The sequence below is a fragment of the Dichomitus squalens genome (assembly GCF_000275845.1).
Source record: "Dichomitus squalens LYAD-421 SS1 unplaced genomic scaffold DICSQscaffold_12, whole genome shotgun sequence".
Classification (NCBI taxonomy): domain Eukaryota; kingdom Fungi; phylum Basidiomycota; class Agaricomycetes; order Polyporales; family Polyporaceae; genus Dichomitus; species Dichomitus squalens.
In genome coordinates, this window is record NW_006766894.1 from 771,957 (window position 1) to 798,542 (window position 26,586).

The following is a 26,586-nucleotide window of genomic DNA, read 5'->3' on the forward strand; positions in this document are numbered from 1 at the left end:
TGTTGGTCCTTGGGCCGTTGAGGTCGGCATCGAGCCAGGCCTTTGCCTCATCGGCGTCAGTAGGCTGGGTGTTGATGATCGAACCCCACTGGCCTTGCGCCTTGAGGTACGACTTCATCGGCTGCGCCCACTCGAGGTAGTTGCGGCCGTCGAAGGCGGTAGGGACAGCACTGTAGAGAGCACCAGACATATTGTCGAGAGGTATGGTTCTAGAAGGGAGACTTGTCAGCCACACGCCTTCGAAGAACGCAGTCGAGGCAGAGAGAGATCATGCCGACATAGGTTACCTCTCTGTGGCACTGTAGGCAGCGACGAAGCGCGCCACAACAGTCCACAGCGCATGCATGGCAGGCAGCGTATGATCGCACCAGATCCAAGCAGCGGTTGCACATCGATAACGATGGCAAAAGATCCAGGTGAGCTGCGAGCTTACAGATCGCAGCATGCAATGAGCGGCACAGATTCTGCAGCGTCGAGCAGGGCTCATAACCTGTTGAACCCGGGGGGCGAAGGCCCTCCCACGGGTGGCAACGACAGTGGATAGCCTGCAACTCACCTAGAAGGGTTGTTGGTTATAAGAGGCTTGTTAGAGCGATGAGAGGAGACGTTCGAGTGAACTGAACTGTAGATTGGGGGTACAGAGGTCCCCTATATATACTACTGTACATCTGTGGCTACATAGTACTATACAGTACCTTCCCAGGATGCACAGTCGCACAGAGAAGCAGTGCGTACACAGCAAAGCTGTGTGTGTACCACATGAGTAGTACAGCCTCGGTTATTGCAGTAACTGGCTGTGCCGTTCCATATCTTGTGACGGCTGTATTAGGCAAGCTGTGTCAACCAGCGCCTGTTCAACAAATACAAATCTCACCGAAGCCAGTGTAAATGCAATGTGAAGAGTGCTCAGGATAAGCAGTATCCTATAGTTCAGATGTCAGGAGTGCCAGAAGAATCGATGGTCGAGCACTGACAGGAAGTAGGTAGTCTCTATGGAAGTGATTCATGAGATGCTTGAGCCTTCAAGGTAGCTTATCATCGATGACACTACATACCATCATGGAGAAGAGTGCTTGAGAGAGTCCGGTGGTCCTTGCCCTTTGAATTCCCTCAGGACAATTGCATGATCCCGTGCGTTCGGTACCAGGTGATGCATAGAATAGATAAGTTGGCTACTATCAGAGAACATCTGGAGACCACCAATACTGTGAAGACCCGATTGTCAGAGGCTCGTACAAGATCATATGATAACAGCTCACATCTGATATTTATTTAATTAGATCCTCATTGTCTGAGTCGATATGCTCGTAACAGCCACATAACCTCTATCTGGGACGTCCATCAAGGAGGTAAAATGTAACTTGACCTGCTCAAGAAAGATGTATCATATCGTCGCTCATAGTCAAGAAGTTACATACAATCATGTCCATGAACATGGGGATCAAGGACAGGGTGAATATGGTCACTGTGCCCACCAATCTGCCCGGTCCTTGGTACAAAGAATATGACCGAAGTGCAGAAAATGCTGTGATCTGGTTGAATGCAAGAAAAGCACGACATAAAACATAGTACATACCGGCCCAAGGTATGTATTTAAGAGCCCGCAATACGTTGAGTGCTGTGAAAGATGCAGCGGCGCTGAACTTGTTTTAGCATGCGGCTCTGTTCCCGAGTGTGCACTGGCTCTAGCTGAATCGTCTGTACCTCTGCTGAAGCACTGAATATCTTTATGAAATACCGAAAAGTGGTAATATTCACCTTGTAAGAGACAGGCAATGGTATGTTGCCCCTAATTTGTACAGCGAGAGGGATGTATCGGTTTAGCAGGAACAGAAAAAAGGCGCCATTTGTTTGCCACGGCATCCAGAACAGTGTGACCTCATTACCGAATGTGATCAGGTAGTCATAGATGAATAGGGCTAGAATCCCAGATGCGATTGAGTTAACGTTCAAGTCCAGATCGAAGGAACGTGGAACGCACTCAAGGCAGCATAACTGACACAAGCCGCGGCGAATTCGCTGCCATGAATTGTTGATCAGGGTACACGAATGTGACCAAAGCTGAGACACACCTGACTTCAGATGTGATAGCTTGAGCCTCTGAAGAGTTCGACATAGCCAACTAATATCCTAACAGTGGTATAGACGGGAAGTAGTCCAGAGACTGCTAGGAGGAGTACTGTAGATCTGGTTTAAGCCCTATGGGGCGCAAGCTCAGTTCGCTATATAACTACTGCATCGAACAATGTTCTCTGTTCGTAGCCAGAGAGGACGTATTGGGCACATTCGATATAAATATAATGAACAATATTTGATATCCTGATCACTAGCTAGCTCTCCCTGCGCAAGCCGGCGGGGGTGCCGAACAAGGATCGAATAGTCCCCGCGCCGAACTTCTGGCGATTCCTGAGATTGCGGCTATAAGAATGTCGGGGGGTGTCTCTCTTGGCTATTCGTACCGTTCCGAATTACTGAAAGTGGTTCCGAGTTACTGAAAGTGGTTCCGAATTACTGAAAGTGAATGCTTCGAGAGATGGACATACCTTGCCGCAATCAGAACAAGCCAGGGGTTGCGATGACATCAGTAGTGAGCACTACGACGAAGGACATATCATTCTCCGGTCTGATCTTCACACTACGGCTGGGGATATACCATTACTCGTCAAGATGGTGATAGGAGTAAAAGCTTCCTGTCATCTGGATCAAGTTTTAATGAACACCCATACTAAAGGCCTAATCCAGAACGCGATGATATCCATCTACCAGCACGCTTCTCAGCCTTCCTCTTGACCGTCAGCGGTGATACACAGATCGTACTAAGAAGCAACTGCTCGTCATCTGAGAGAAACAAACAGAGTATTGGTCGGAACAAGCGTTCACATAGAGAAACCACTCCCGCAACTCCCACGTTGAGTAAAATCAACATCACGTACGATACACCATGACAAGCGTGGAGATAATTCGTGCGTCCCTATCTCGTAGCAGACATTCATGCATAGCGACATCTTACTACTGGGAATTGCAGCGGTCTCGTACCTATCCGTGGCAGCTTGCGACCCACCGCAGCACAGACGACGGAGAGGTCGTTGCATACGAGACTACGGCTATATTTGGAGCGAAGTTCTTGCGAGGCGGTTGCGCAGCAGCTGTCCATCGCCAGCTTCCGTGTCATATAGCCTGATAGAATCTACTCCCATCCACATAACCATCGCAATACATGATCCTGGACTTCAATGTGACTGACTGACCGACCCACCAATCAATACTCTGACTTCCCTTGCTATCATCCGTTGGCGCTGTTGCCTACACACGGCCCCTTGGTCTAGAACACGATAGGAGGAGCAGCGAGTAACCATGTCCACCAAGCCACCGCCCCGAAGGGACCCTCATGGTGGACCCGCAATTGATAGCATGCCATGACGATGGATCTGACTCACCGGGCACACAAGGGGAGGCGGTCTCGGGAAGACGGCGGGGGCATGAAGTATGTCATGGGTGCGTGAAAAGCTCTGCAACCACCATATCAGCTGCTACAATTATTGAGAGGGAAATTTGCGTATCCTGGAACAATAGCAATCAGTGCGATGATCTCTTACAGTGGGAATGCAAAGATCTGCAGCATTCTGAAGAAGGTCTCGTAGCGGGGATGGTGAGCTGAGCCTACGTCCATGGCTATGAGCGAAAGAGAGCCGAGTGCGTCTCTGTGTGCGCCAAGCACATAAATGTACGTATGAACAGTGCTTGAGATCGCAATACCCGGCTTCGGAGAGAACGCAGGAGTCGGATATGATGACAAGAAGTGGAGAGATACGCGAACGTACGGGCGCTGGTCTGGATCTGGCGTCTACCAGTCGAGATGCCAAATGTTGGAATTCACCGTCGGTCATCGCATGGACTCCCTATAGCGGCCACTACCCCTCTCTCTCTCGTGTTCCCAACACACACGTGGTCTCAATATGTAGACTAATTTGGCTTTGCAGCATGATACTTTTCCGCAAACTCACGACGGCGGGAGGAAGCTCAACCCGCTCGAGCAGAATTTGGATCAGGCTGCCTTCGCGGACCCCCAGAAAGCTTGTTCTACGTCCGTGCACATATCGCCACCTTTGCGTTCGCATGCTCGTCGCGATCCTCCGATTTCCCAGCTTCTAACATCTCGATGCGCGTTCGGTTGACCATCACCCAGGAAGAGTGCGTTGCCCTCGTAACCGATCCCTCAGCGCATCTGGCCGCGATCAACTCCTTGCTGGGCACAGTACATCCCTCGATCCTTAACGCAATGGGTTGCGCTTGTAATTGCTTGGATACGGTGTTAACATCCGGACTATGGAAGGCCCTGATTGGGTCGTCCGGAGTGTTGACCTACGGTAATAAAGAAGGAACTCGAGGTGTAAGTACCGACGTTCATTCCACACCCCTTGTTTACACTCTGATGGCGCATGTGGGATGGGATAGCGAGAAGGAACTGAGCGGGGATGATAGAGTCATCCTGGGCCATGTCTAGGCTGTCGGAACGAGGTTGAGCACGTTTGCTGTCTCTCTACACCAAAGCCTTGCACGCGTACGCACCTCTAGGCGTGTTCAGGATTCATCTGTGGAGCTCGCATGGATAACGCAATTCGAAGCGAAGCAGCAGCAGCAGCAGCAGCAGCAGCAGCAGCAGACGGCTATCGACCGTTGCCTGAAGTCCCTCGTCCAGAAGTAGCTCGTGTAGGCGGTGAAAAGAGTCCATGTGCGTCCAGCCTTGTAGGGTGGTGCGCCTCCATCATTGACAGGCATTGAAGAACCAGAAGCGGAAGACATACATGCTTTACCACCCCTACTCCGAGGCGTCTGTCGAGATGACGGGCGGCTCGTGTTACACAGACAACGAGCTTGACACATGTGAGAGACATATGTAATGTATTCATTTTGCCCTCGGGCTCATCCCTCGCATTCTGCAGAGCCGTCTACATAAGGCGATCTAATGGTGAGGTTCAAGGCGGAGGATACTGTCACTGGAGATGAGAGATGGAAGGAAACATATGTCGTGCGATTCTCGGAACTAGGCGTTCGTGCCGCAGCCCTTCTGAGCCGCCTCGACAAGTCGCCCAATTTTGCCTACCTAACTGACATGTTCTCCAAGCCAGCCTCGAGCCGGTCAACGACGAGATGTCATCCCGAAACGCCCCATTGCTGCGACCGAAGTTGCACTAACCAAAGCAGAATCGCAGGTGTGGCGTAAGTCGACGACCTGGGCCGAGGCAAGTCGGGAGGATTCGGAAGACTTCTATGCCCAACCCTGATTATACGCGTTTATGGCTCTCGGAGTAACACCGACGGGATACTGGTGCTCTATTACTAACGATTGACGCGAACCCGGACTGGACAACGAAGACCCACACAGCGCTTGATTGCCAATATGCATGAAGAGTCCAATACGATGCCAAGAGTGCTATGATACATCGGGTATGCTACAAGGGGACATCCTAGTCCTTGCGAAAACATTGCGACAAAACAAGGAGGAAATGAACTCTCACACCTCCGTCTCAACGTCCGGCTGCCTAGTCTTCATCTTGAAGTGGTCTTTGGCGTTATGCACGCTATCCTGCACATTGTCCTTGATCCACTCTGCGGTGCGCACCGGCTTCGCCTGCATGATGCCCCGGTGGTCTCGATGTAGCTCCTTCTCGTGCTGCCGCCAGTCCTTCACCTTCTCCATCAGACTGCGCTTCCGTGGCCGCTCCCCACCATCTCCATTGTCGTCGTCGTTAAAATCGCCTTCGCTATCGTTTCCGTCTGCGCCCGCCGCATGCGCGCCCGCCTCACTGCCATCCGGAGAAACAACTTGAACCTCGTCAGCAGACACCGCAGTGTTCAACCCCTCGCCCTTAGCATCATTTCTCGCGTCCTCGTTGTCGCCATGAGCATCGTTGATCGGGCCCCCGGTGAGTGTCTTGTCCTTCTGCTCTTCGCTCTGCTGATCCTCCGTCTTCTTCGTGGCATTGTTCTCCTTCGAGCTATGGTCGTCCGGCTTGGGCACTCGAACATTCATCTCCCCCACCTCGTCCCGCATCCCACCCGTCTTCTGGCGGTCGTACTCATCCCACGACGCGCGCTTCCTTGACCCACGGCCCTCGTGGAGCATCTCGTAGTGCTTCTCGCCGACCCCAGGCCAGAACGCCATGTCGATACGCACCGTACCAATTTTCTCGACCTTCTCCCGGTCGCTGTCCCAGTACGACAGATCTCCGTCGGGCGGGACGTAGTTGTACTTGAGGCGCGAATAGTCGCCGCCCTTCGCGCGCCACAGCGCACACTCGACGGGGCCCTCAGCACGGTCGACGACATCGCGGAGCCAAAGGACGGCGAGGGCCTTGCGGCCAGAGCTCTTGAATCCGGACTTGTCACGGAAGGAGACGAGGAGCGCTGCGGCGTACCGCTGGCGCACAGGCAGCTTCGTCTCGCTGGTCGGCAACCAGACCAGGCTTCCGGCGCATCGCTCGACAGATTTGTACGAGACCTTTTCTTCGGCCTCGCCGGTGGTGGTCTTCAGGCGGACCTCACACTGCACAAGGTCTCCAGGAGCGTTTTCAACAGAGATGGCGCAGATGTCGAGCGTGCCGGTATCGAAGCCGAGGAGGCTGGGCGGAAGCTTGGCTTCGAGGGGGCGGAATAGAAGAGATATTCGGATGCGGCCCGTGCCCAGACCATTCTCGAGCGAGTAGAAGCGAGTGACCTCCGAAGCGTTTACGAAGACTTCCGTGAGCTATGAATTTTTGGAGGTTTGAACATCATCCAGGACAGCGTGGGCCAAGAGACGAACCTTCAGGAACACAGTGCCGAGGACGGCATCGCTCTCGCGCATGCGCGAGTCCATGACAGTAACTGCGACGTGGGCCTTCCGCCAGTCCCTGACGAAGCGCTCCGTTCCGGCATTGAACATTGGTGAACTCGTGATGGGCTTCACCCGTGTCTCGTACACGAGCTCATCATTCAGTGATCTGCAACGCACCCATATGAGCTCTAGTCTCAGCCGAGGCACAGTGGGGAAGACTCACAAAATGCAGTAAGACGATGGCAGCCCCTGGTCCTCCTCCTCCGTTTCCTCTCCCGTATCCTGGCCCTTCTCCCCTTCGCGTCCTTTACCGCCCTTCCGCTCTTTGCCCATCGTCTTCACCGACAGATCCCTGATCTCGTGCACCTGCATGCTCAATATCCCGCTCTGCCATTCAGGATCGGGCGGGGTGACGAGCACGGCGGCCTCGATGTCATTGAGCGCGACAGCCTTCGCGTCCTTGAGCTCCTCTTTTCCGCGCAGGTCGTCGGGGATGTTCGGGTCTGTGCCGTCCGTCGTGAGCGCCTTGTTGGGGGGTAACTTGCCATAGTACCCGACCGTGTACTCCAGCGAGCCTGGGCGGTTGCGCGAGTCGGGCGAGGCGAGCGGCGAGACGCGCCGGGCGGGCTTGCCACGGTGCCGGATGAGGTCAACGAGGTCGATTTCAACGAAGCCCATCATATCGTCCTGTCGGGCCCGGCAAGTCGATGAGCACATATCTTACGAATACAAGGATCGGAGACTTACGACGCTCATGCGGTCCGAGTCCCACAGCTGGAAGCTGATCTTCTCGCGCAGCTTGACAGTATTGACGTCGACCAGCAGCACTGCGGTTTCTTCGAACACGGGGTTGAGGTCGCCTTTAATGATCCGCGTCGAGTACAGCGGCTTCTCGAGTCGCGAGTACGTGAGCGCGACGTATGGGTCTGCTGAACCTTCAGTTCTGGATAGGGTCCTTCGAACACTGCGAGAGGACGAGTGACGTACCTGACGACCCGGTTGCGTCCATCTTCTTGATATTCGTTGCACGGTGGATGTGAGTAACAACGACGCCGATGGCCTCCGTATCTACGCGCATACAGTGTGCTAAGCATAAGTGACAACCTCGGACAGGAGGCCAAACTCACCCTTCTTGATATCGTCGCCAGAAATGAGACGCTGGAGGTCCAAGGTCAAGCTCTTGGGGGCGACGTACTCGGCCGCAGCGGTGTCGATAGCGCTCGAGATGAAACCAGAGATGAAGGGTAGGTTCATGATGTTCGGCAACGCTCTGCTCATAGGCACCACGGAGATCGTGATTCGGGGCAGGCCCATCAGGGTGACAATGGTCGTCTTCACACTACGAGACCTGTCAGAGTACGTCGGGTGCGAACCGCGAGAGGATCTACTTACAAAGGCGGGTCCGGGATTAGCTGGAGGCGAGTGCGGGCAGTACCTACTGCGCCAGTAATCTCGACCCATACGGCTAGAGGAGATTGACATGGTCACAATGGGTCCTTCACAGCATTATACGGCATACTCACGGATTCGGAAGCCCCACAAGTTCTTCAAACCTAGAAAGAACTCAACCATCAAGCTGAAATCGCGTCAATCCAACTGCGTTAAGCTGCAGATAATGCGTCTGGACGTACTGTATATTCTGAGCCTTGCTCTGAGCCGTCTTCCCGCTCGGCAGGCCCTGGTAGGCAAACGACACTTCGAGGTTGATGTGGTCCCCATCGAGCGCGTCGCGGTCTTCCGGTGTGATAGTGTCGACATCGATGCCGAGACCCTCAATGCTGTCCTTATGCTCGCCATTTGCGCCTTCGCCGCCGTACACGTCTGCGAGGGAGCGGATAGAAGTGACACGGCCTGCGTTTGACCCAAGGCCCATGTCCGCGATCCGCACGGAGTGCTGTCGCCCGATCGTGAGCGATGCAGGATTGCACTGAAAATCTAAAGGAAAGTTCAGGAATACATACAATGAACGTCGGGGCGGACGACTGCATGATGTCCTCCAGCATATCAATCAACGAGCTGAACAGGTCCGTGTTGATGATCGGCCAGAGGCCGCGCACGACCGCGTTCGCCCACTCCGCGCTCTCCTTCGTCCGCTCCTCGTCCGTCACATTCCCGTCGTGGTCGACGTCCGAGCCCGCCGCAAGTCCGCGCATGCGCTCCGAGTGCCAGACGCGCTGCTCGAAGTCCGCCTCGGCGGCGTGGTTCAAGCGGAAGAGGAGGACATAGCTGATGAGTGCTGGGGGCAGGGCGAGGAGTACGCGCCAGTGCCAGGAAGGGAGTATGATGGAGAGGAGAAAGGATGCGAGGAAGGCGAGGGAGGTGTAGACGACGGAGGGGTTCGCGATGGAGAGGACGTGGTCGCGATGCGCTTGCCAGTCTGCGCATCATGGTCAGCACGACAATCCCGACATATTCCAAGAACTGTGAATGAGAACAGCCCCATGTGTGAAGCGAAGCATCACGGCGAGACCTCGCATGTCTCAATGAACCGACCATTGATGATGTCGTTGCCCACAAGATACGAGACGCACTTGAGCATCACGACACTCACCTGGAGGGGAGAAATCGTTATGCAGAACATTCTCTCCTTTCGAGCGCGTGTCTGGCTCCTCGTCCGCGTTGCAAATGTCGAGCTCCTCCCCGGTCGTTGGGTCCTTGACGTGCATGACATGACCCTTAGCCAATTTGTCTGCCGTCTTCCGCGTGTCCTTAGCTTCTCGACGCGCGCTGGAATCCTGCAGTTGTTTCGCTTTGGCATCCGTAGCCTTCTCGGGCGAAATAAGGGAGGTGAGCTTGGTGGCTATGACCGGTACGGGGTTCTTGCCCGAGTATGGTTCTCTCTGCTTGTGCGCCATGATCGAATGAGATCACAAGGAAGGTCGTGAAAGAGATTGCGTTAGTGAGAGAAAGGTGCTAGTGAGGCTGAGGCAGTAGGGTCATGGAAGAAGCACGTATGTCGCAGTAACTTTGGAGTGATGTATGTCGGCGGTTTTGCCTCCAGGAAATAGTGTCATCGGTGGAGTGGTGGATCTCCTGCTTCGCCCGTGACTCAAATTCAAGTCTTGAGACAATTGTAACTTGGGAAGACACTCTATGGTCCCAGGAGTACGGTTGTGTGGAAAATGAGCTCGTATTGTCGAGGACAACGGGGTAGAGATACAGTGGCTACGTTGCAGCTCTGGGTGGCTGAGGTACAGCGGCGCAGAGAGCGGCAGCCATGTCGTCATTCGCCTCGGCACCTTCCGGTCTGACAGTGATGGTATGTATGCCGTGAGCGCTTGCTCAACGCTCGTTCCCCCGGCATCGTTTGACTCTACTGTGACAATGCATGATTGATAGTCATTATTTTTATGCCTGCCCGGCTGGTATATCTTCAACTGTGCGCGATTCGCCACATCACACTGGTAGTTGGTTGCACTATCAGTGTTACGATTGATATCCACGAGCACACAAGCAAAACTTCTACTTCTAACGATTACTCTTCCTTATGCTCCATGACAATCATCCGCTTCAGTCAAACTCTCCTACACTGGCAGACAATGATTAGAGGGTTGTCACGTCGTCTTCGCTCAAACTTGTTCGGATCAGCATCTCAGCTTCCGGAGAACGAGGCTTAATGATGCAATCGAAAGGCTCCGGGTATCTACGATTCGGGTTCAGACAGGTTGAAGCGTGCCTCTCGAGGACCGGACAATACTCACGAGAGGACACCGTGGGTCATCTTGACGTGGTCGGCGAGGCGAATAGGCTGAGTGTGCTCGTCGAGGGGTGCTTCAATTGACATGGTGTGTAGGATCCCCGACACGACCGCATAGATGGATCCTTCTGCGAAGTGGCGACCCGGACAAATCCTGCGAAGAGTTTTGTGGAACAGTTCAATTTGAACGAGTAGTCTGAACGAGAAGAGCCACGTACCTTCGTCCATAGCCGAAAACTATGGCAGCTGGATCCTGAGCGTTATGGTCTAGTTTACCATCCTTGAGGAAGCGTTCCGGTCGAAATGCCTCCGGGTCTTCATATAGATTCGGGTCTCTGACATATGCCCTAGTGACCGGACCGACATGCTCAGTCATAGCGTAATTGAAGTATCACGGAGGAGTATACCATGGGTTGCTGACTACTGCGGACCGCGCTGGAATACGGTAGCCATTGTACTCGTCTTCCTCTAACGACGAGTGAACGACGCCAAGTGGAACAACGGGTCGCCAGCGCAAGCATTCCTTCATGATTGCTGCTATATAAGGAAGATCATCTTTGTCTGCGAATGTGGGAAGGCGATGTGGTCCGACGACAGCATCGAGTTCTGCTTGAGCCCGTTTCTGTACCTCTGGGAAGGAGGCCATGGCTATGTAGAAAGTCTGGAGTGTGGAGATTGTCTAAAGAATGTAGTAGCGGTCAGTATGTGCCTATCACGGTGCCCATGATAGAAGGCAACGCACCGTGTCGGCACCACCTGGAAATCATATCCATTAGCTGGGAACGACTTCTGGTGGGTAATGTTTTGACGTACCGGCGTAAGCAGATGCGATGGCATTCTTCGAATACTCCTCCTGTTCAGCCGCTGCTTTCTCGTCAAGGTGAGACATGCGTTCAAGGAGGCCGCTGGCCATTGAAGGTATAGCGTTACCCTCACGCTGCAGCAAGGGCGTTGCTACTTCGTCAGTTATTGACGGCATGGCATACTCTTAGCTGTCACTCACCAAAGCAGTCATAGCAGCCTCCCATGGTAGGTCTCGCATCTTACGGACAACCGGGTACCATTTCGCAGCTTCCCGCTTGAAACCCGCTCCAGGCATGAAGGACGGAAGATAACGTAGGATTGGAAATGACTCGACCAGATACTTGCCGGGAAGGAAGGCCTGGGAGAAGATGGCCAGGGCTGCTTCGGCGATACCTAGGTAGTCTGTATCCTTGTGCTTGTCGACATCAATGCCATAGCTCACTCGGATGATTGTGGCACCGAGGAAGCTAGGCAAAGGGGAAGGTTAGTCACGTATCCACACTGCGCTACGGGGTTGGGACTCACTGTCGGCCGTGGTGAAGGAAATTCTTGGGATCTTCTACAACCCGAAGGAGGTACTTACAGGCCTCCCATTCTTGAATTGGACGGTACCGGAGAACGGCGTTTGGGTGCATGTACTCATGGAAGAGACGTCTCGTCTGTCTCCACTCGGGGCCATATCTAGTAAGCGTGAAAACCCACGACCAGCCTGACCTAGAGGGCGACACGATGTCAGTGACATACGCTGCTTGCGTAAGGCATGCTCCCACAGGGAAGCCATGGGCGAAGAGAGCCTGTCAGAGTAATTGGAAGAGCGCTTCTCCAACAAGTCAATGGCGGCCTTGTGCGTGCCAAGAACAATCATCGACTGGCCGCAAGCATTCAGATAGACAATGTCCCCTATCATGTGGGTTGAGGAGCAACAACAGACGTCAGAACGAATCTGGATGTACCATATTGTGCGTTCAGACCGCGGAACGCTAGCTCCATATCGTGACTTGGCACATCAAGAAGATTACCGATGATAGGATAGCAGGGAGGGCCAGGAGGGAGTGGTAAAGCAGCCGTACGGCGCAACCATCTAGCTCTCACTACGAGCGCAGCTAGTACAGCAAGGACGATGAGTATTAGAGCAAGGAGGCTCCCCATGGCTGTGAGCGATCTGTGTGAGGGTAGTGGAGAATAGGCAGAACTCTAGGCTTTATGTACTAGGATGCTGAGCCTTATCTCGCTTTATTAGGATCGTGCAGTCAGGTGAGGCACCGTCCTATAAAAGGTGAGGAGAAGATTCCGAACGATAAAAGAAGAGCGCTCGTTGAGTGAAACAAAGCCGAGCACATGGCAGAAATGCAAACCGGAAGAATCAGTTTGCGTCATGCAAGCACGCTCTGAGGAGAGACTTACCTCTCGGCAGTGATTTTGACACACCGAAGAGTATTCGTCCAATCCAAGACATCATACCACGGTTTCCTTTAGCTTCTATTGGAACCATACACGATGCTGGCACGGAGCATCGTACTGAACGCGTGCAGCACCCTGTTAATCTGTACGTGCTACTGGGTGTGGTGGCTGACGTGGGACCCTGTCATATCGCCACTTTTTCTGGCAAGCGGCACGCCGGCAGCCGACCAACGGTACTGTTGATGACAATTCTGTGGAGCCCATATGGTGCGCAGAAGCTTTGACTTGGCGGCGAAGAAGGAAGCCTCAGCGAATCCTGGATGGATCATGTGAGGAAACCCTACGATTAGCAAGCGCAACCTTCGCCCATAGCCAAGGGCTATCGTAGCAGGCTGCTGGACGCTAAGATTTATCTTGCCGTCTGGGTGCAATCGCGGGTCCCGAGTGTACAGCCTCGTAATCTTCAACGTCCTCGCCAGCAAGGCAAATATTGACCACATACCACGGGTTGATCACCACGGCGGACTGCTTTGGTATACGGAACCCTTTGTGTTCGTCGGCCTCAATCGACAGGTGATCAGCGCAAGAGGGGCTACTGGTCCCTAGCGCGAAATTTCTTGATGTGTGCGATCAGCTCAAGGGGATAGCCTACTGTCCGCGAAAGTCAGCAGACGGTGAGGCCCAACTACGGCGTGGGGCTCAGCTTGAGCGCGTTTCTGCACCCCCAGGGAGGATGCCATGGCAACATAGACATTTTGAAACGTAAGGAGCGTCTGGGACAGGAACTATTAGCACACAATTCTGGCAAGAACGAGCGCACGCACGAACAGTATTAGCACCACCTGGTAACAGACTCCTCGGTGTCTGTGCTCGCGTCCTCCTTGTCGCCGCGGACGTCATTCATAAAAATTTCCAGTGAGTGTTTTGTTCATCACCTCCCCGCTTTTCTGCTGACCCTTTAGTGTACCCTCGAGACTCGCAGCCATGACTCGGCAGTGCCAGCACCCAGGCCTGCAACCGCGATCGATCAGCCCGCCTAGCAGCTTCTGCCCATATGCCGAATTTGTGGTCCTTGAGGGCAGCGTTCGCATGCAATATGGCTGCGTTGAAACAATCGTACCGAGCATGCTCATGACATCTGAGGTTGTCATCTGCGCCTGCCTTCCAAGCCAACTGGGATTTAGCGTTTTAGTTGGCACCTCAATGACATCAGAGCCATCTCTCATATGTCCGCCGTCCATGGCCACTTATACACAACCTGCACATGGCACCGCGTTTGCGCATTAAGGGTGATTATAAACTTGACATTGGCTGGTCTTCAGGCGATCGAAGGCTTGAGCGGCCGCTTGTTCCACAAGCCTGGTTATGTTTGCCTTTGATTAGGCTCAACACACTGAAATGCCCGGGCCAGAGAGAGAATAGCGGCTGATATAAAACTATTGAGCATAGGTGTGTGAGCAAACGAAAGTATACCGTTGACCTTGGATCACTATACTTACCTATATGTCTTGTCAACGGTCGTGTCAACACGCACGGTCAAGTTCGGCGACTACCGAGACCCGGTTCTACATCTCAGAACGATCTAATCTAATCTGCAGCCTAGTTGGCGAGATCTGACGACCATCGCGGAGGGCCAGACATCCTCAGCCCCATCTTTTCGAACATATCTGGGCCTCCCGACACACTGGAGCTGCCCTGAAGATCATGGCGACGACTGCGACCTTGCCTCCTGGCACTGCGCCAATCAAACCAGAGTACGAACTGCCCTCCGGCGAATAGGCTCCTCTCCATCTACCCGAATTTGTAGTTGAACCTCACCCGCAGATTCCTTCTTTCCTTCCAGGCCCTCGATGTCCCAGACGACGATGCCGCGGAGGGGAGCAGCAGCCACGTTAACGGCAGGCCCGAAGCCCTCTCCGCTACGGGCGCAGAGGAACCCAGCAAGAGATTGTCGGGCGCCCAGCGCAAACAGCTCGCTAAGGAGGAGCGCAAGCAGAAACGCGGCGCGAACAAGGGCAGACGCTTTCAGAAGGTCCGCGACGAGGTCGAGCTGTGCTTCAGGGTCGCAAGCGGGAAGCAGTGCGATTTCGGTGCAGAGTGCGTTGTGCGTTCAGCTGGAAGCCGTTCAGGAATTGACTGGCCGTCGTGCTGAAGGTGCAAGTTTACGCATGACGTCTCCGCCTACCTCACTGCCAAGCCAAGAGATACATACTTTCCCTCCACGGAAGATATCCTGAATGAACCCCCATTCGTGCGGTTACCGGACGTGGAGATGGAGGAAGGGCAGGCGCCGAGGACCTCCCTGGACCCAAACACTACCTGCCCAGTATTCCAGAGAACGGGCGAGTGCAAGCAGGGCCTCAAGTGTCGCTTCCTTGGAAACCATGCACGCACACGCGAGGTCGGGGAGTTGGAGCTAGTCGTGGATGAGGAGAAGAAGGCCCACGTAGCTGCTTCGGAGACGGAGGTCAATTTTATTGACGGAGATACATTGCGCAAGATCCGGACTAAGAAGGTGTGCCCGCCCGTATTCCGGCCCCTTGAGCTACTATCAACTCGTCTCCGTACCAGTATCCTCACCCGATTGCCGATGCATACTTGCAAGAACTCAAGGACGCAGCGATTGAGGGAGACAAGGCGAATAGCGATAAAACTGAAGACGAGAAAGGGGACAATGTACCAGAGCCTACAACAGAACCCCAGGCAACGCCCGCTACTGGTCCGGAGAGTACCACGAATGGCTCGTCGTATCTCGTTCCTCCTGCTGCCACCGCCACAATCGACAAGTTGCAGGACGACACACCCGACGTGCCAATACGCGCTGTCGAGAAGAAGCGACTGCACTGGAAGGGAAAGACTTGTACGGCCGCTTCCCATTATCTAATCCTGGACTCAAGCTCACTCCCGCCATTATCAGACCTTGCACCATTGACGACAGTTGGCAATCTAGTACGCAATATCCTCACTACCGTATACTCCAATCTGTTGACGAGCTCATTTTCCAGCCCTTCCGCCGCCTATGCGTGGACTACGGCGCGGACATCACCTGCGGCGAAAGTGTGTCTTCCTCACCCTTATCTCCCAGTCCATCCCTGACTTATACGTCCGTGCCTAGTGGGCCTTGCAATGTCCTTTCTCCAAGGGTCCAAAGAGGAATGGTCACTCGTCCGGCGGCACCCTTCCGAGGGCATCTTCGGCATGCAAATCGCGGGTAGCAAGCCGCAGCTGCTCGTTCCCGCAGCGGAGATCATTGGACGCGAGTGCGCGGGCAACCTCGACTTCGTCGATGTCAATTGCGGGTGCCCAATCGACCTTGTGTACAAGACCGGCAGCGGCTCTGCGTGTAAGTGTCCGCGCTGCACCACAGCCTTGAGCTAAGGAAACTCACATGGACATGAACCAACCAGTGCTCGATGCCGCCGGGCGGTTGGGCAAAATTGTGGTGGGGATGAGCAAGGCGCTAGGCGATATCCCTGTCACTGTAAAGCTCCGGACGGGAGTCAAGGACGGCCGCAATACGGCGCACAAGCTCATGCCCCGCCTTGGGCCGGAGTGGGACGTCTCTGCGATCACTGTACGTTCACTGTGATATCCATCAAACGCGTTATGCGTTGTTGAGGTGGTTTGGTGCGCAGCTGCATGGTCGCACGCGGCAACAAAGGTACACGAAGTTAGCAGACTGGGACTACATCAAGCAGTGCGTGCAGGCAGTTCGCGCGCGTGAGGAGGAGGAAGACCGTGCGTTATGTTACCCTGTGTCTTACTTGGGTTACCTTGCTCTAACATGCCCATGACCGCAGTGGCTCCTGTGCCTATATTCGGCGGGGGCGACTGCTTCTCGTCCGAGGATTACTGGTACAAGATGGAGAACTATGACGTCGACGGGATCATGATCGGCCGCGGCGCGCTCATCAAACCCTGGATATTCACCGAGATAAAGGAGCGTAGGGAGTGGGATATCTCTGCCCGGGAGAGGCTTGAGCTCATCCGCAAGGTAGTGTTTCCCACACATCCGGACCACGCACCTTTGAAACGACTGCTCACGCACGCTTCGGACTTCCCTTCCGTTGTCGAATAGTATGCAGACTACGGTTTGAAGTGCGTCTGACTTCTCGATGAGAACGAAGGACAGCGATCGCTGACATCCTCTTAGTCATTTTGGCTCAGACACCGCAGGCGTGAACACGACCCGCCGGTACCTATGCGAAGCGCTCTCCTTCCAGTACCGCTACATTCCCATCGGCCTCCTCGAACGCATCCCGGCCAAGATCAACGAGCGCGCGCCAGCATATCGCGGTCGCGACGACCTCGGTGCGTACAGACATACGTACACGTGTCTACCGAATGTGGTGCTGATACCGAGATGGCGACTGGGGTATGATATTCAGAGACGTTGCTGGCGAGCGCCGACAGCCGTGACTGGGTCAAGATCTCGGAGATGTTCCTTGGGCCTGCACCAGAATCGTGGACGTTTACCCCGAAACACAAGAGCAACGCGTATGGCACAGAGGAGAGCCAAGGATGATTTAGCCGGCTGTGCTGAGAGGGATTGAAATTGCCCACTTAGATTGTGAGTGAAGCGGCAAGAATATGTTGAAATGATGGACCTTGGGACAGAGAGACACGGACATCGTCTAAGCGAGCGAGAATAACCTGCCGTATTGTTACATTAGTTGTGCTATAGCTACACCGAGCGCGGATACGCGTCTACCATCCAATCAGTACCCAAGCAGCTTCAATCCTTTGGGGTACCCAAAGTCAATCCGTGGTGTCCATGAGCTCGCCCCTTGACTCGGGCGGCTCCACAATGTCCGACTCAATGGTGAGCTCCGACGGCGTGAGCAGGTTATATGGCGGAGACGTCGGCGGCGAGTTCGGGTCAACGATGAGCGCCGCGACGTCCTCCGGGATCTCGGCCAGGAAGAGGCGGTTGTTGTGCTTGACAGAGTTCTTGAGGTTCTCAGGCCACTCGGTGCGCGCGTTCTCTTCTTCCTCGGACACGGCTCGACTGTAGACGAGGAAATATGGCCCCGCGGCGAGGTGCAGACCGGCAGGGTCCGTGAGGGCGGTCTCCTCAGACACCTAGAGTAAGTATGAGTTGGGAAGTAGACCCGGAAGTCGGATAAGAGAGACTGACTTTGGTAACATGGTAGTCGAGGGTCTTCCACCATTGGCCCTTGTGCTTGACGTACGAATACAAGTGGCTGCGTCCGTATAAGCCGTCATGGACGAGGACGGCACGGAGGTCGTACTACGGATACTTTCAGCTGGGTCACAAACGGCAATCAGGCAAGGAAAGACATACGCGATATTTTTGGAGCTCAGGGCAGTCCAGCTTGCTTTGCGCCTCTGTCCTCTTGCTTTCTATCGTCGCATCGATAGCTGGGAAACGATCGTGAACGGAGGATCAAGCCAGCAGAGAAGCGATTGCTCATACCCTTAGCCTCCTCCTGTATCTTCTCGATTATATTCGCAAGTTTCTTCTTGTTGGCCTGGATGTCTTGATCGCGCTTCGCGTCCCCGTTGCTCTCTGCGATATTCTCGTAATAGTACAGACACGACTGCAGATCCGCAAGCACGTCCTTGTCCTGTAATCCCAACCGTGTCAGCACGCCCAAGCACAGAAATCCCATACAAACGAATTGAACCGCACGTTATACCGCAGCAGGTTCCTCTTCCTCTCCTCTAGCTCCCTCACCTCCTCCAACAGCCCTCTCTGCTCCGCCCTCTTCGCACTCGCAAGCTCATAACTCTCGCGCATGAACTGGTCCAGATAGATGCTACTCGAGTACTTGAACGTCGCCCTCTCCGTCCTCCTCCCGAGCGCGGCGTCGTACGTAGGAGGCGCGCTGTCGCGCACGAGCTGGAACGCGACGATGTCCGACGGCTCGAAGATGACGTGCCGCTTCGCGACGCCTTTCAGCTTGCCCGTCACGGGGGGCGCGAACTCGGCCGCGAGCGCAGACACGAGGTCGTTGAGCTCGGGCCCTGGGCCGACGGCGATTTTGACGAAGCAGAGGTTGTCGGTGTTTGGGTCGTCCGCGGGGGCGTCGTGGTAGCCGTGGGACAGCATCATCAGCCTGTAAAGACCAGGTTAGATGGGGGATTCGAGTAGGGCGCGCACAGCTCCGGTTACCTTCTCGGCTGCCGCTCCGGGTTGTATACGTTGTTGTACTGCAATACGTTTTGGATCGCGTAGACGATCTTCTCGTAGAATCCTGGCAGGACTGTTCAGCGGTCGCATGCTGTGGGCAGAGCCGCGTGCATTGACTTACGGGATGTCACGTCGCCCAACCGCTCAGCAGGGCTATTCCAGGGCTCAGCTGCGAGGTCGCGCAGACCGTCGTCCGCGTTCAGCTCTCCCAGCAGCGCCAGGTCCATGTTGACCATCAACTCGAGCAGCGTCCACGCCTGGCGCCCTAAGAATCAAGGCCGACGCCGCTCTTCAGCACGTTGCTCACGAATCCCAGACAATGCAGAGTCACGCACCAGGTCCACTGTCAGGAGGCCAGATCTCCGTAGTCCCCTCCGCAGGCAGCGGCGCCCACTCCGCCAACGTTCTCCGGAATTGAGGGACGAATCCTAAGGCATGGATGAGGAGAGCGGCGTAGACCAAGCCGGAGGCGGTGGGACGAAGCGCGACAGGGCTGACGAAGACGCACTCGACGCTCAGCACAATGGCCACATAGAGAACCAGCGCGAGGAAGCACTCACGTATCGCCCTTCCGCACCTTGTCCTCGAGCGAGAGCTCCTCGAACGTGTCCTCGGTGACGTTGTACGACAGGCTCGCCTCGATCGCGCGGCTCATCGCCTGGTCGTCCTGCGACATCCCGCTCGGCACATTCGCCTCTACCTGTCCTCCATATATGAGCACAGCGGCACACGCGGCATGCGATGGATGCGCACATTCGAGGAGACCATAGCCCAGTTCGGGTCCGGGGCCCTATTGCTCGGCCCAAACGCCGTGCTCCCCTGGTCCTCCAACGACGCCTGCAGCGCGCGCGCGAGCTCCTTGTCGTCGTCGTCCTTCGTCAAGTCGATCACCGCCTTCTCCGGCCTAGACGCTGCCCTCTGAGTCAACCTCTCATCCAACTTCCTCTCGCTCCTCCACACGACTCGCGCGAGAACAAAGCTAGAGTGAGGACTCACGCGGTGGGGTGCGCGGCCCCTGCATGGGCGCGTCCAGCGGCTCGAGGTTGGGCAGGTCCGCGTAGATGCTGGGGTCGACAGTGTCGCCGGTGTCGCCCTCGAGGAGTGCGGACGCGGTCTTGTCCATGTTGCCGTCGTTGCGCCGGAGGAGGCTGAGCGCGACGTCCGCGTTCATCTCGTCGCCCATGATGCCGCGTAGGATCTCGAGGGACTCGAGCTCCTTGGCGGTCGGAGGCATCTGTCTGCTCTCGATCATGGTCTGTCTGTGTGCGGGGAACGAGAGCGGGAGGGTAAGACCGGTGGCGGAGGAAAGTTCGCTACTCACGTATATATGTTGCACGGAACAAACACTTGTGCGAGACTTTATGAGGGCTCTGTCTCCGGACAAGGCGTAATCAAACGTAATGTGTGATTCACGACGTCTTGAGGACGACTTTGAGTTAGCAGGCACAAAACCCGAGGAAAGGGTGATGTCGGTATACAAGTGTGGAGGCCACACAAGTATGTAGTTGCTCTGATCAGTTCTGCAATTGTCCGACTAGGTTCAGAGGCTTGGCCTCAAATAAGACGGTGAAGCGAGTCTATCGGGTAGATATAGCTGAGTGCGGTAGGGCGCAAAGAGGAAGAGTGCAATTGCGGCTCAAGTTCAGAGGCCCGGAAACCCATGACAGTTTGCAGGCGCGCAGCAAGAGCGTTCCAAGGGCTACATACATACTGAAATACGCTCATGTTCATGGAATCTGTAACCCCCATCACACCAAGAACATTCGTCTAAACCCCGCTTCGCTTTCGAGATCTCATTCTTCCTTTTCGCGTCGTACTTATGATTACAAGCGGGCTCAAGTACTGAAGTACCGTGAAGCGTGAATAAGTTGTGCGTCTGGGCCAGAAGAACAACCGGCCAATAACCGAGAATAGTAGGGTATATCTACACAATGTCAGAAAGCAACCAAAAAGCAGACGGCGAGCGTTCCTCCAGCCAAACCGACCAGCAAAAAGTCTATGGTCGGCAGTGGGGTGTGTAGGGGGGCTGCTGGGTGTAGGCGACGCCCACCAGACTAAGAAATGTCAGGGTAAGGTATGAAAAGTCGTGGCCGTGCGTGCGTTCGTTCCTCCTGGGTAGTCGTTGCCAGCCCGGACAACTCACGGGCACTCCGGCATCCGCACCAACTCCACCGCCCGCTCGATGATCTCCTCCACCGGCCACCGCTCCCCGTCCGCGTGCTTCAAATCTAACAGGTTCCCGATCTCGTCGCACGCCCGCAGCACCTCGTCGATGTCCTCCTTCGTGTGCGCCGCGCTCAGGCAGAACCGCACCCGGCTCGTCACCAGCGGCGTCGCGGGGTACGCGACGACGACGATGATGATCGGCACCGCGCGCGTGCGCATCATCCGGCTGAACACCGCCATCTTCCCCGGGTGGAACAGCAGCAGGGGCACCACTGGCGAGTCGTCCGTGCCGTACGTGATGAACCCGAGCTTGCGCAGGCCGCGGTTGAGGTAACGCGTGTTGAATGCGAGCCGGCGCAGGCGCATCTTCCCGTCCGAGCCGTCGATCATGCTTGGAACGAGCGGCATCCAGCTAGGCAGGGCAGACGCAGGAGCCGTCCCAGGGATGACTTCACTCTCGGGGATCACAGGAGCGGGTTCCGGAGAGCGGAGGAGCGCGAGCGACGGCGACGACGGCTTCTCGGGGGTCTTGGGCATAGTGACGCCCATGATGCTCGCCATACTCGCGATGATCTGGGTGAGAACAGGCGGGGTCATGGCCTCGGCGTACGTGAACGAGTGGCCTTGGATGCGAAGCCGGTCGATAATCTCCTTGTTGCCAGCAATGTATCCACCAGCGGCGCCGAACGACTTGGTGAACGTGCCCATGAGGATGTCGATCTCACGTGGGTTAATGCCAAAGTAATCCGCGACGCCTCGGCCGCGGGGACCCATCGCACCGACCGAGTGAGCCTCATCGACGAAGACGTAGAACTGCACCATCGCAGTAGGCAATCAGGTACCGTTGTTTCCGCTGAGGACAGATAGGCTCACCTTGTACTTCTTCTTGAGGGCCATGATGATGGGCAGGTTCGCCATCGTCCCCTCCATCGAGTACAGCCCCTCGACGATGAGCAGGATCTTCTTCCACGGCCGGTGCGTCTTCGGTTGGCCCTGGCTGATTACCTCGCGCAACAGGTTCTCCAACGACTTCATGTCGTTGTGCTTGAACATACGGACATTCGCCCCGCTGAGCCGCACCCCGAATCGAATCGACGCATGATTGAGCTCGTCAGAGATGACCAAGCTGCCCTTGCCGACCAAGCCTGGGATGATGTTGGAGTTCGTTGCGAAGCCCATGGAGCTGATGAGAGCATCCTCCGTTCCCATGAACCGCGCAACAAGCGCCTCCGCCTGCTGGTGCAGGTCGAGGTTACCTGCCTCGAGACGCGTCCCGCCGGACGACCAGCCGTACTTCTCCACGGCGGCCTCCACTGCGGCAGTGCACGGGCCCTTGCCCTGCGCAAAGCCGAGGTAGTTGTACGACGAGATGTTCAAGGCGCGCGTGCGCGTGCCGGTCAGGACCATCGTCTTGTTGTAGTCTGTAGAGTAACGGTCGAGGAGGACGATCGTGCGGCCGGGCACCCCGGTGGTGGGGTGGGAGAAGCAATCGTCGATGCGCAGTTTGAGGCGGCGGGTGTAGAACGAGTCGAAGTCCGAGTTGAGAGCCGCGTAGCCCTGGAACGCAAGAATCATTCAGCCCAATGCCCACCTCGTCAGAACCGTGACCATAATAGTTCCCAGAATCTTCCTCCGGGATGGGGTGGTCAGAGCAGGCCACGGTTTTAAGACGATTCAGATATTCAGAATCGGCGCAAAATAGGTCGCAGAATCGCTTCAAAACGCGCATTCTGGCCACCCCAAATACAGACGGGAGCGCAAAGAGAGACACTCACGTTCCACGGCAGCAAGTGCTTGTAGTTTGCCCGGCGGAACCTCTTGCCAACGAAGTCGCGGACGTGCCCCAGGCAGATTACGATGATGTAGCTAATGTACGTCGTGAGGAGAATATAATACGGCGGGTCCTGCTCCGGGATGCTCTTGTACGGCGTTCCCGCGCGGTGCTGCGACGTGTACCGATAGTCCTCGTTCGCGCAATGCCCGAACTCCGAGTGCACCGTCGTGAACACCTGGTCCGACGTGGGGGGCACGCGAGGGTACGAGAGCCCGTCAGCAACATCAACACCACTCTCGTCCAGGACGGTGTCCTCCGAGCTAGAGGTGACCGAGGAGGACATGGAAAGGGCGGGGGTCGACGTGGGGGTCGCGCCGTGAGCACGGGCGCGTGCGTCGGCCTCGGAGACGGCGGACAGGTAGGATGCGGCGGTCGGGAGGCTGGACATGGACTTTTTCTTCTTGAAAATGGACTGCGTCGGCGACGCCGAGCTGAAGGCGATGGGGGACGGCCTGGAAGGCATGGCCGGCTCGCTCGACGACGGCGTGTAGGGTGTAGGACGAAGGAAAGGGGACAGCGAGAAGAGAGTCCGAAGGAGAGAGGGCTCGGTCGCGAGCGGTAAATAGGGCGCGCGTGTCGATCGGCGCGGAGCTGCAACCCACGCCGGCTGAATAATTTAAGACTAATTGCCGGGCGGCTGACTGATTAAAAGAACGCGTCCGAAGTCAAAACAGGGTAAGTTAAGTAACGACGCGACGGAGCAGAACGGGTCCCACGGCGGCCGCTTCTCTGCGACAGTCGACGGCGGAATGGGGGACGAAACTTCAAGAACGCTTCCGATGTCGGCAGACCCGCCTTATATCCTCGTCGTGCGGCAACCTCTCAGGCACTCGCATACATTGCAAACACAGTAGTAACGGCATACATGGCCTCCGTCTCAGTCTGATTATTGATGTGTGGTATCACGGAGGCAATGGTACAGTAGCGGCCAACCGTCAAATGTCATCGTCCATTTCATATCGCACTTCTAGTCTCACCCAGCCAACAGAAAGACAGCCGAGTATCATCTATAGGAGGAGGGCATTTCAAAGGCGGTCGCCACGACCAATAACCTTGACCTGCAAGTGTAACACAAGATCATGAGCGTCGTTCCCGACCGACGCGCGCGCAGATGCGAAGGCCAGACACTCACCGTGAACCCAATCTTCTGCAGCTCGTCCGCGTTCAAGATCATCCGCCCGTCGAACACGAATGCAGGCTTCGACATCCCGTCGTACACCGCCTGCCAGTCAATCTCCTTGAACTCCTTCCACTCCGTCGCGATCACAATCGCCTCCTTCTGCGTGCACGCCTCCAGCGCGCTGTGCACGATGCTCACGTGCTTCTTGATCGTCTCCAGCGGCCATGTCGGCAGCGCCTCGGACAGGTCCAGCCAAATCTGCGCCTCCTCCACCTTCGGGTCGTAGATCGTCACGTACGCCTTCTCCTGCAGGAAGTCCCGGATGAGCGAGATGGACGCCGACTCGCGCGTGTCGCCAGTGTCGGCCTTGAACGCGAAGCCGAGGACGGCGATGTGCTGTATGAGTGAGAGAAATGCGTTCAGTCTCAGTCATCCCAGTAATGCGGAAAGCTGCACGCCGGCGCTGCGCATAGCTGCGATATCGAGCATGTGTCGATCCGTACGCAATGCTCTCTGCCCCCCACAGATTGGATGTATAGGCATACTTCGCAGCACCCATCAACACCGTCTGCGGCGCCACTACGCAGCGCAGGCACACAGCAATACAGGAACCCAAAACACACCTTGCCAGTAATAGTGTTGAACAGCGTGTCCACTACCGTCTTCGAGAACCTCCTCTTCTGGTATTCGTTCATCTCCACCACCTGGCGCCAGTACTCCGCGACCTGCGGCAGGTGCAGGCTCTCGCTCAGATACACCAAGTTCAGGATGTCCTTCTGGAAGCAGGACCCTCCGAAGCCGACTGAGGCCCGGAGGAATTTGGGCCCGATGCGCGAGTCGAAGCCCACGGCGTGCGCGACCTCATCGATGTTCGCGCCCGTCGCCTCGCAGATCGCAGAAAGCGCGTTGACGGACGAGATGCGCTGCGCGAGCATAGCGTTCGCGGCGAGCTTCGAGAGCTCGGAGGACCAGAGGCCGACGGTGAGAATACGCTCGCGCCTGAGGGTGGAGGACAGTCAGCATCAGGTACGTGGAGGTGAAAGCGCCAATAATGTGTGAAAAACAGGGCTCTGCATCGGGACCGAGGGAACATTCAATGTGACCTCGGGCATCTACACGCCGTGGTCGACGCGCTACGCTCATAATCTGGGCGGTAGAGCACCACGCGAGACAGCGTGTTGGCACGCCAGATCTTATACAGGGGAGCTGTCATGTTTAAACAGACCACGCACGATGAGAAGCACTGAGCATGTCGACATCGACAGCGGATACCCCTGCTGTACCACACGCGCAGGCCTTGCAGGTATGAACGACACAGAAGGGGCGTCTCCTTGGATCGATAAGGACATAAAGCGGAGACACTCACGGCACCCAGTTGGCATATACCTCCGCGAGCGACTGACACGCGTCCTTGCCCTCCTGCGTCTGAAGCGAGCCGATCAAGACACGGTCGGGCTTGAAGAGGTCGGCGATGGCGGTGCCCTCGGCGAGGAACTCGGGGTTGGAGAGGATGTCGAAGCGCGTGCCGGGCTTGGAGTTGGCCTCGAGGATGGTACGCATCGACTCGGCCGTCCGGCAGGGCACAGTCGACTTCTCGACGACGATCTTGTTTGTCGTCGCAACGGCTGCGATGCGGCGCGTGGCGGACTCGACATAGCTGGTAAACGGCGGTGAGGCGGGTGGGGATGCGCGATAGGGTCACCGCGAGGAATGGGGAGGTGTCGATTGTTGAGTGGAGGTGCGTTGGAGCAGATGCAGCGATGAATAGGGAAGAAGCAAACGGACCGTAAGTATCAACGCAGGCAAGAAAACGCCATAATGAGACGCACTTGAGATCAGCGGCGAAGCCCGCTCCCACTCCAGACTTCTTGGTGGGAGTGTTGACCGAGACGAAGATCAGGTCCGCCTCCCGGATGGCCTTATCGACGTCCGTCGAGAAGAACAAGTTGCGGCCGCGGGCCTGGCGGACGACCTCCTCCAGCCCGGGCTCGTAGATCGGCAGCTCAAAGTTGGGGCTGTTCCACGCGTCGATCCGGGCCTTGTTGAGGTCGACAATCGTAACCTGAATGTGCGGGCACCTGAGTGCGACGACGGCACACGTCGGGCCACCTGCGCGGCAGAGGCAGAGGCGGCAGTCGCGATGTCCATGTCAGAACCAGAACCTTGTTGCATACACCCCGAAGGCGATAGACTCCGAGCGGACTCACCGACGTATCCCGCACCGACTGCGAATCACAAACGGATCTCGTGAGCACACTGACGACCACACGTATCCCACGCTGTCTGAGGCGCGACGTACTGCAGCAGATTTTGGAGACCTTGACGGGGGCCATGGCGGACGGTAGATGGAGTGGATATGGAGGGGGTTACAGTTGAGGTGGCAGGAGACGATGTGCGATGCCCACCAAAGCAGCGGCTGGCTTTATGTGCCAGCGCGATCGCGGCGACGGCGCTGCAACGCCAAGCCCCCGTGCCGGCACATTCCCTGTATTTTTCGGGGCTACATCGCCTTGCGGCATGAAGGATATCTTCGTATCACATAATTTCGATCCCGGGCTCGAGAGTGGGCCAGGCGTAACACACATTGCATGGC

The 26,586-nt window shown here is 56.0% G+C and overlaps 6 protein-coding genes across 6 annotated transcripts; 1 reads left to right on the forward strand and 5 right to left on the reverse strand.

Annotated features, from left to right (window-relative positions):
* Window positions 1-4,186: 4,186 nt before the first annotated feature.
* Window positions 4,187-4,858, reverse strand: DICSQDRAFT_136398 (uncharacterized protein). The gene is made up of 3 exons (XM_007365514.1): window positions 4,785-4,858; window positions 4,456-4,732; window positions 4,187-4,390 (listed from the first exon to the last, which is right to left on the reverse strand). Exons 2-3 carry the CDS (start codon window positions 4,496-4,498, stop codon window positions 4,272-4,274), a joined length of 162 nt encoding a protein of 53 aa, XP_007365576.1. The 5' UTR covers window positions 4,499-4,732; window positions 4,785-4,858; the 3' UTR covers window positions 4,187-4,271.
* Window positions 4,859-5,515: 657 nt separating this feature from the next.
* DICSQDRAFT_180551 (uncharacterized protein) lies at window positions 5,516-9,672 on the reverse strand (the record flags this gene model as incomplete). Its single annotated transcript, XM_007365515.1, is given in 11 exon segments — window positions 5,516-6,748; window positions 6,806-6,983; window positions 7,041-7,504; window positions 7,565-7,743; window positions 7,805-7,885; window positions 7,945-8,156; window positions 8,210-8,282; window positions 8,341-8,393; window positions 8,449-8,747; window positions 8,767-9,194; window positions 9,369-9,672. The coding sequence occupies 11 exon segments, from the start codon at window positions 9,670-9,672 to the stop codon at window positions 5,516-5,518; spliced, it is 3,504 nt and encodes a 1,167-aa protein (XP_007365577.1).
* A 688-nt stretch (window positions 9,673-10,360) lies between these two features.
* Window positions 10,361-11,986, reverse strand: DICSQDRAFT_59868 (cytochrome P450; the record flags this gene model as incomplete). Its single annotated transcript, XM_007365516.1, has 8 exons — window positions 10,361-10,460; window positions 10,519-10,668; window positions 10,733-10,861; window positions 10,910-11,193; window positions 11,257-11,270; window positions 11,328-11,451; window positions 11,518-11,785; window positions 11,844-11,986. Coding segments are annotated over 8 exons (1,212 nt in total), but the record flags the coding sequence as incomplete, so codon positions are not given.
* Window positions 11,987-14,423: 2,437 nt separating this feature from the next.
* DICSQDRAFT_105612 (zinc finger dihydrouridine synthase) lies at window positions 14,424-20,468 on the forward strand (the record flags this gene model as incomplete). The annotated part of the gene is made up of 24 exons (XM_007365517.1): window positions 14,424-14,473; window positions 14,544-14,816; window positions 14,874-15,234; window positions 15,291-15,579; window positions 15,637-15,668; window positions 15,725-15,776; window positions 15,835-16,062; window positions 16,127-16,293; window positions 16,355-16,457; window positions 16,520-16,713; window positions 16,798-16,817; window positions 16,873-17,030; window positions 17,108-17,801; window positions 17,857-17,970; window positions 18,025-18,101; window positions 18,157-18,307; window positions 18,373-18,799; window positions 18,856-18,937; window positions 18,995-19,138; window positions 19,209-19,366; window positions 19,434-19,573; window positions 19,627-19,784; window positions 19,870-20,132; window positions 20,195-20,468. The coding sequence occupies 13 exons, from the start codon at window positions 14,424-14,426 to the stop codon at window positions 17,242-17,244; spliced, it is 2,064 nt and encodes a 687-aa protein (XP_007365579.1). The 3' UTR covers window positions 17,245-17,801; window positions 17,857-17,970; window positions 18,025-18,101; window positions 18,157-18,307; window positions 18,373-18,799; window positions 18,856-18,937; window positions 18,995-19,138; window positions 19,209-19,366; window positions 19,434-19,573; window positions 19,627-19,784; window positions 19,870-20,132; window positions 20,195-20,468.
* Window positions 20,469-21,012: 544 nt separating this feature from the next.
* Window positions 21,013-23,261, reverse strand: DICSQDRAFT_59923 (serine palmitoyltransferase 2; the record flags this gene model as incomplete). Its single annotated transcript, XM_007365518.1, has 3 exons — window positions 21,013-21,852; window positions 21,913-22,596; window positions 22,815-23,261. 3 exons carry the CDS (start codon window positions 23,259-23,261, stop codon window positions 21,013-21,015), a joined length of 1,971 nt encoding a protein of 656 aa, XP_007365580.1.
* Window positions 23,262-23,679: 418 nt separating this feature from the next.
* DICSQDRAFT_180555 (UDP-glucose dehydrogenase) lies at window positions 23,680-26,326 on the reverse strand (the record flags this gene model as incomplete). The annotated part of the gene is made up of 7 exons (XM_007365519.1): window positions 23,680-23,931; window positions 24,006-24,389; window positions 24,617-24,992; window positions 25,360-25,650; window positions 25,823-26,102; window positions 26,201-26,218; window positions 26,293-26,326. The coding sequence occupies 7 exons, from the start codon at window positions 26,324-26,326 to the stop codon at window positions 23,899-23,901; spliced, it is 1,416 nt and encodes a 471-aa protein (XP_007365581.1). The 3' UTR covers window positions 23,680-23,898.
* Window positions 26,327-26,586: the final 260 nt, after the last annotated feature.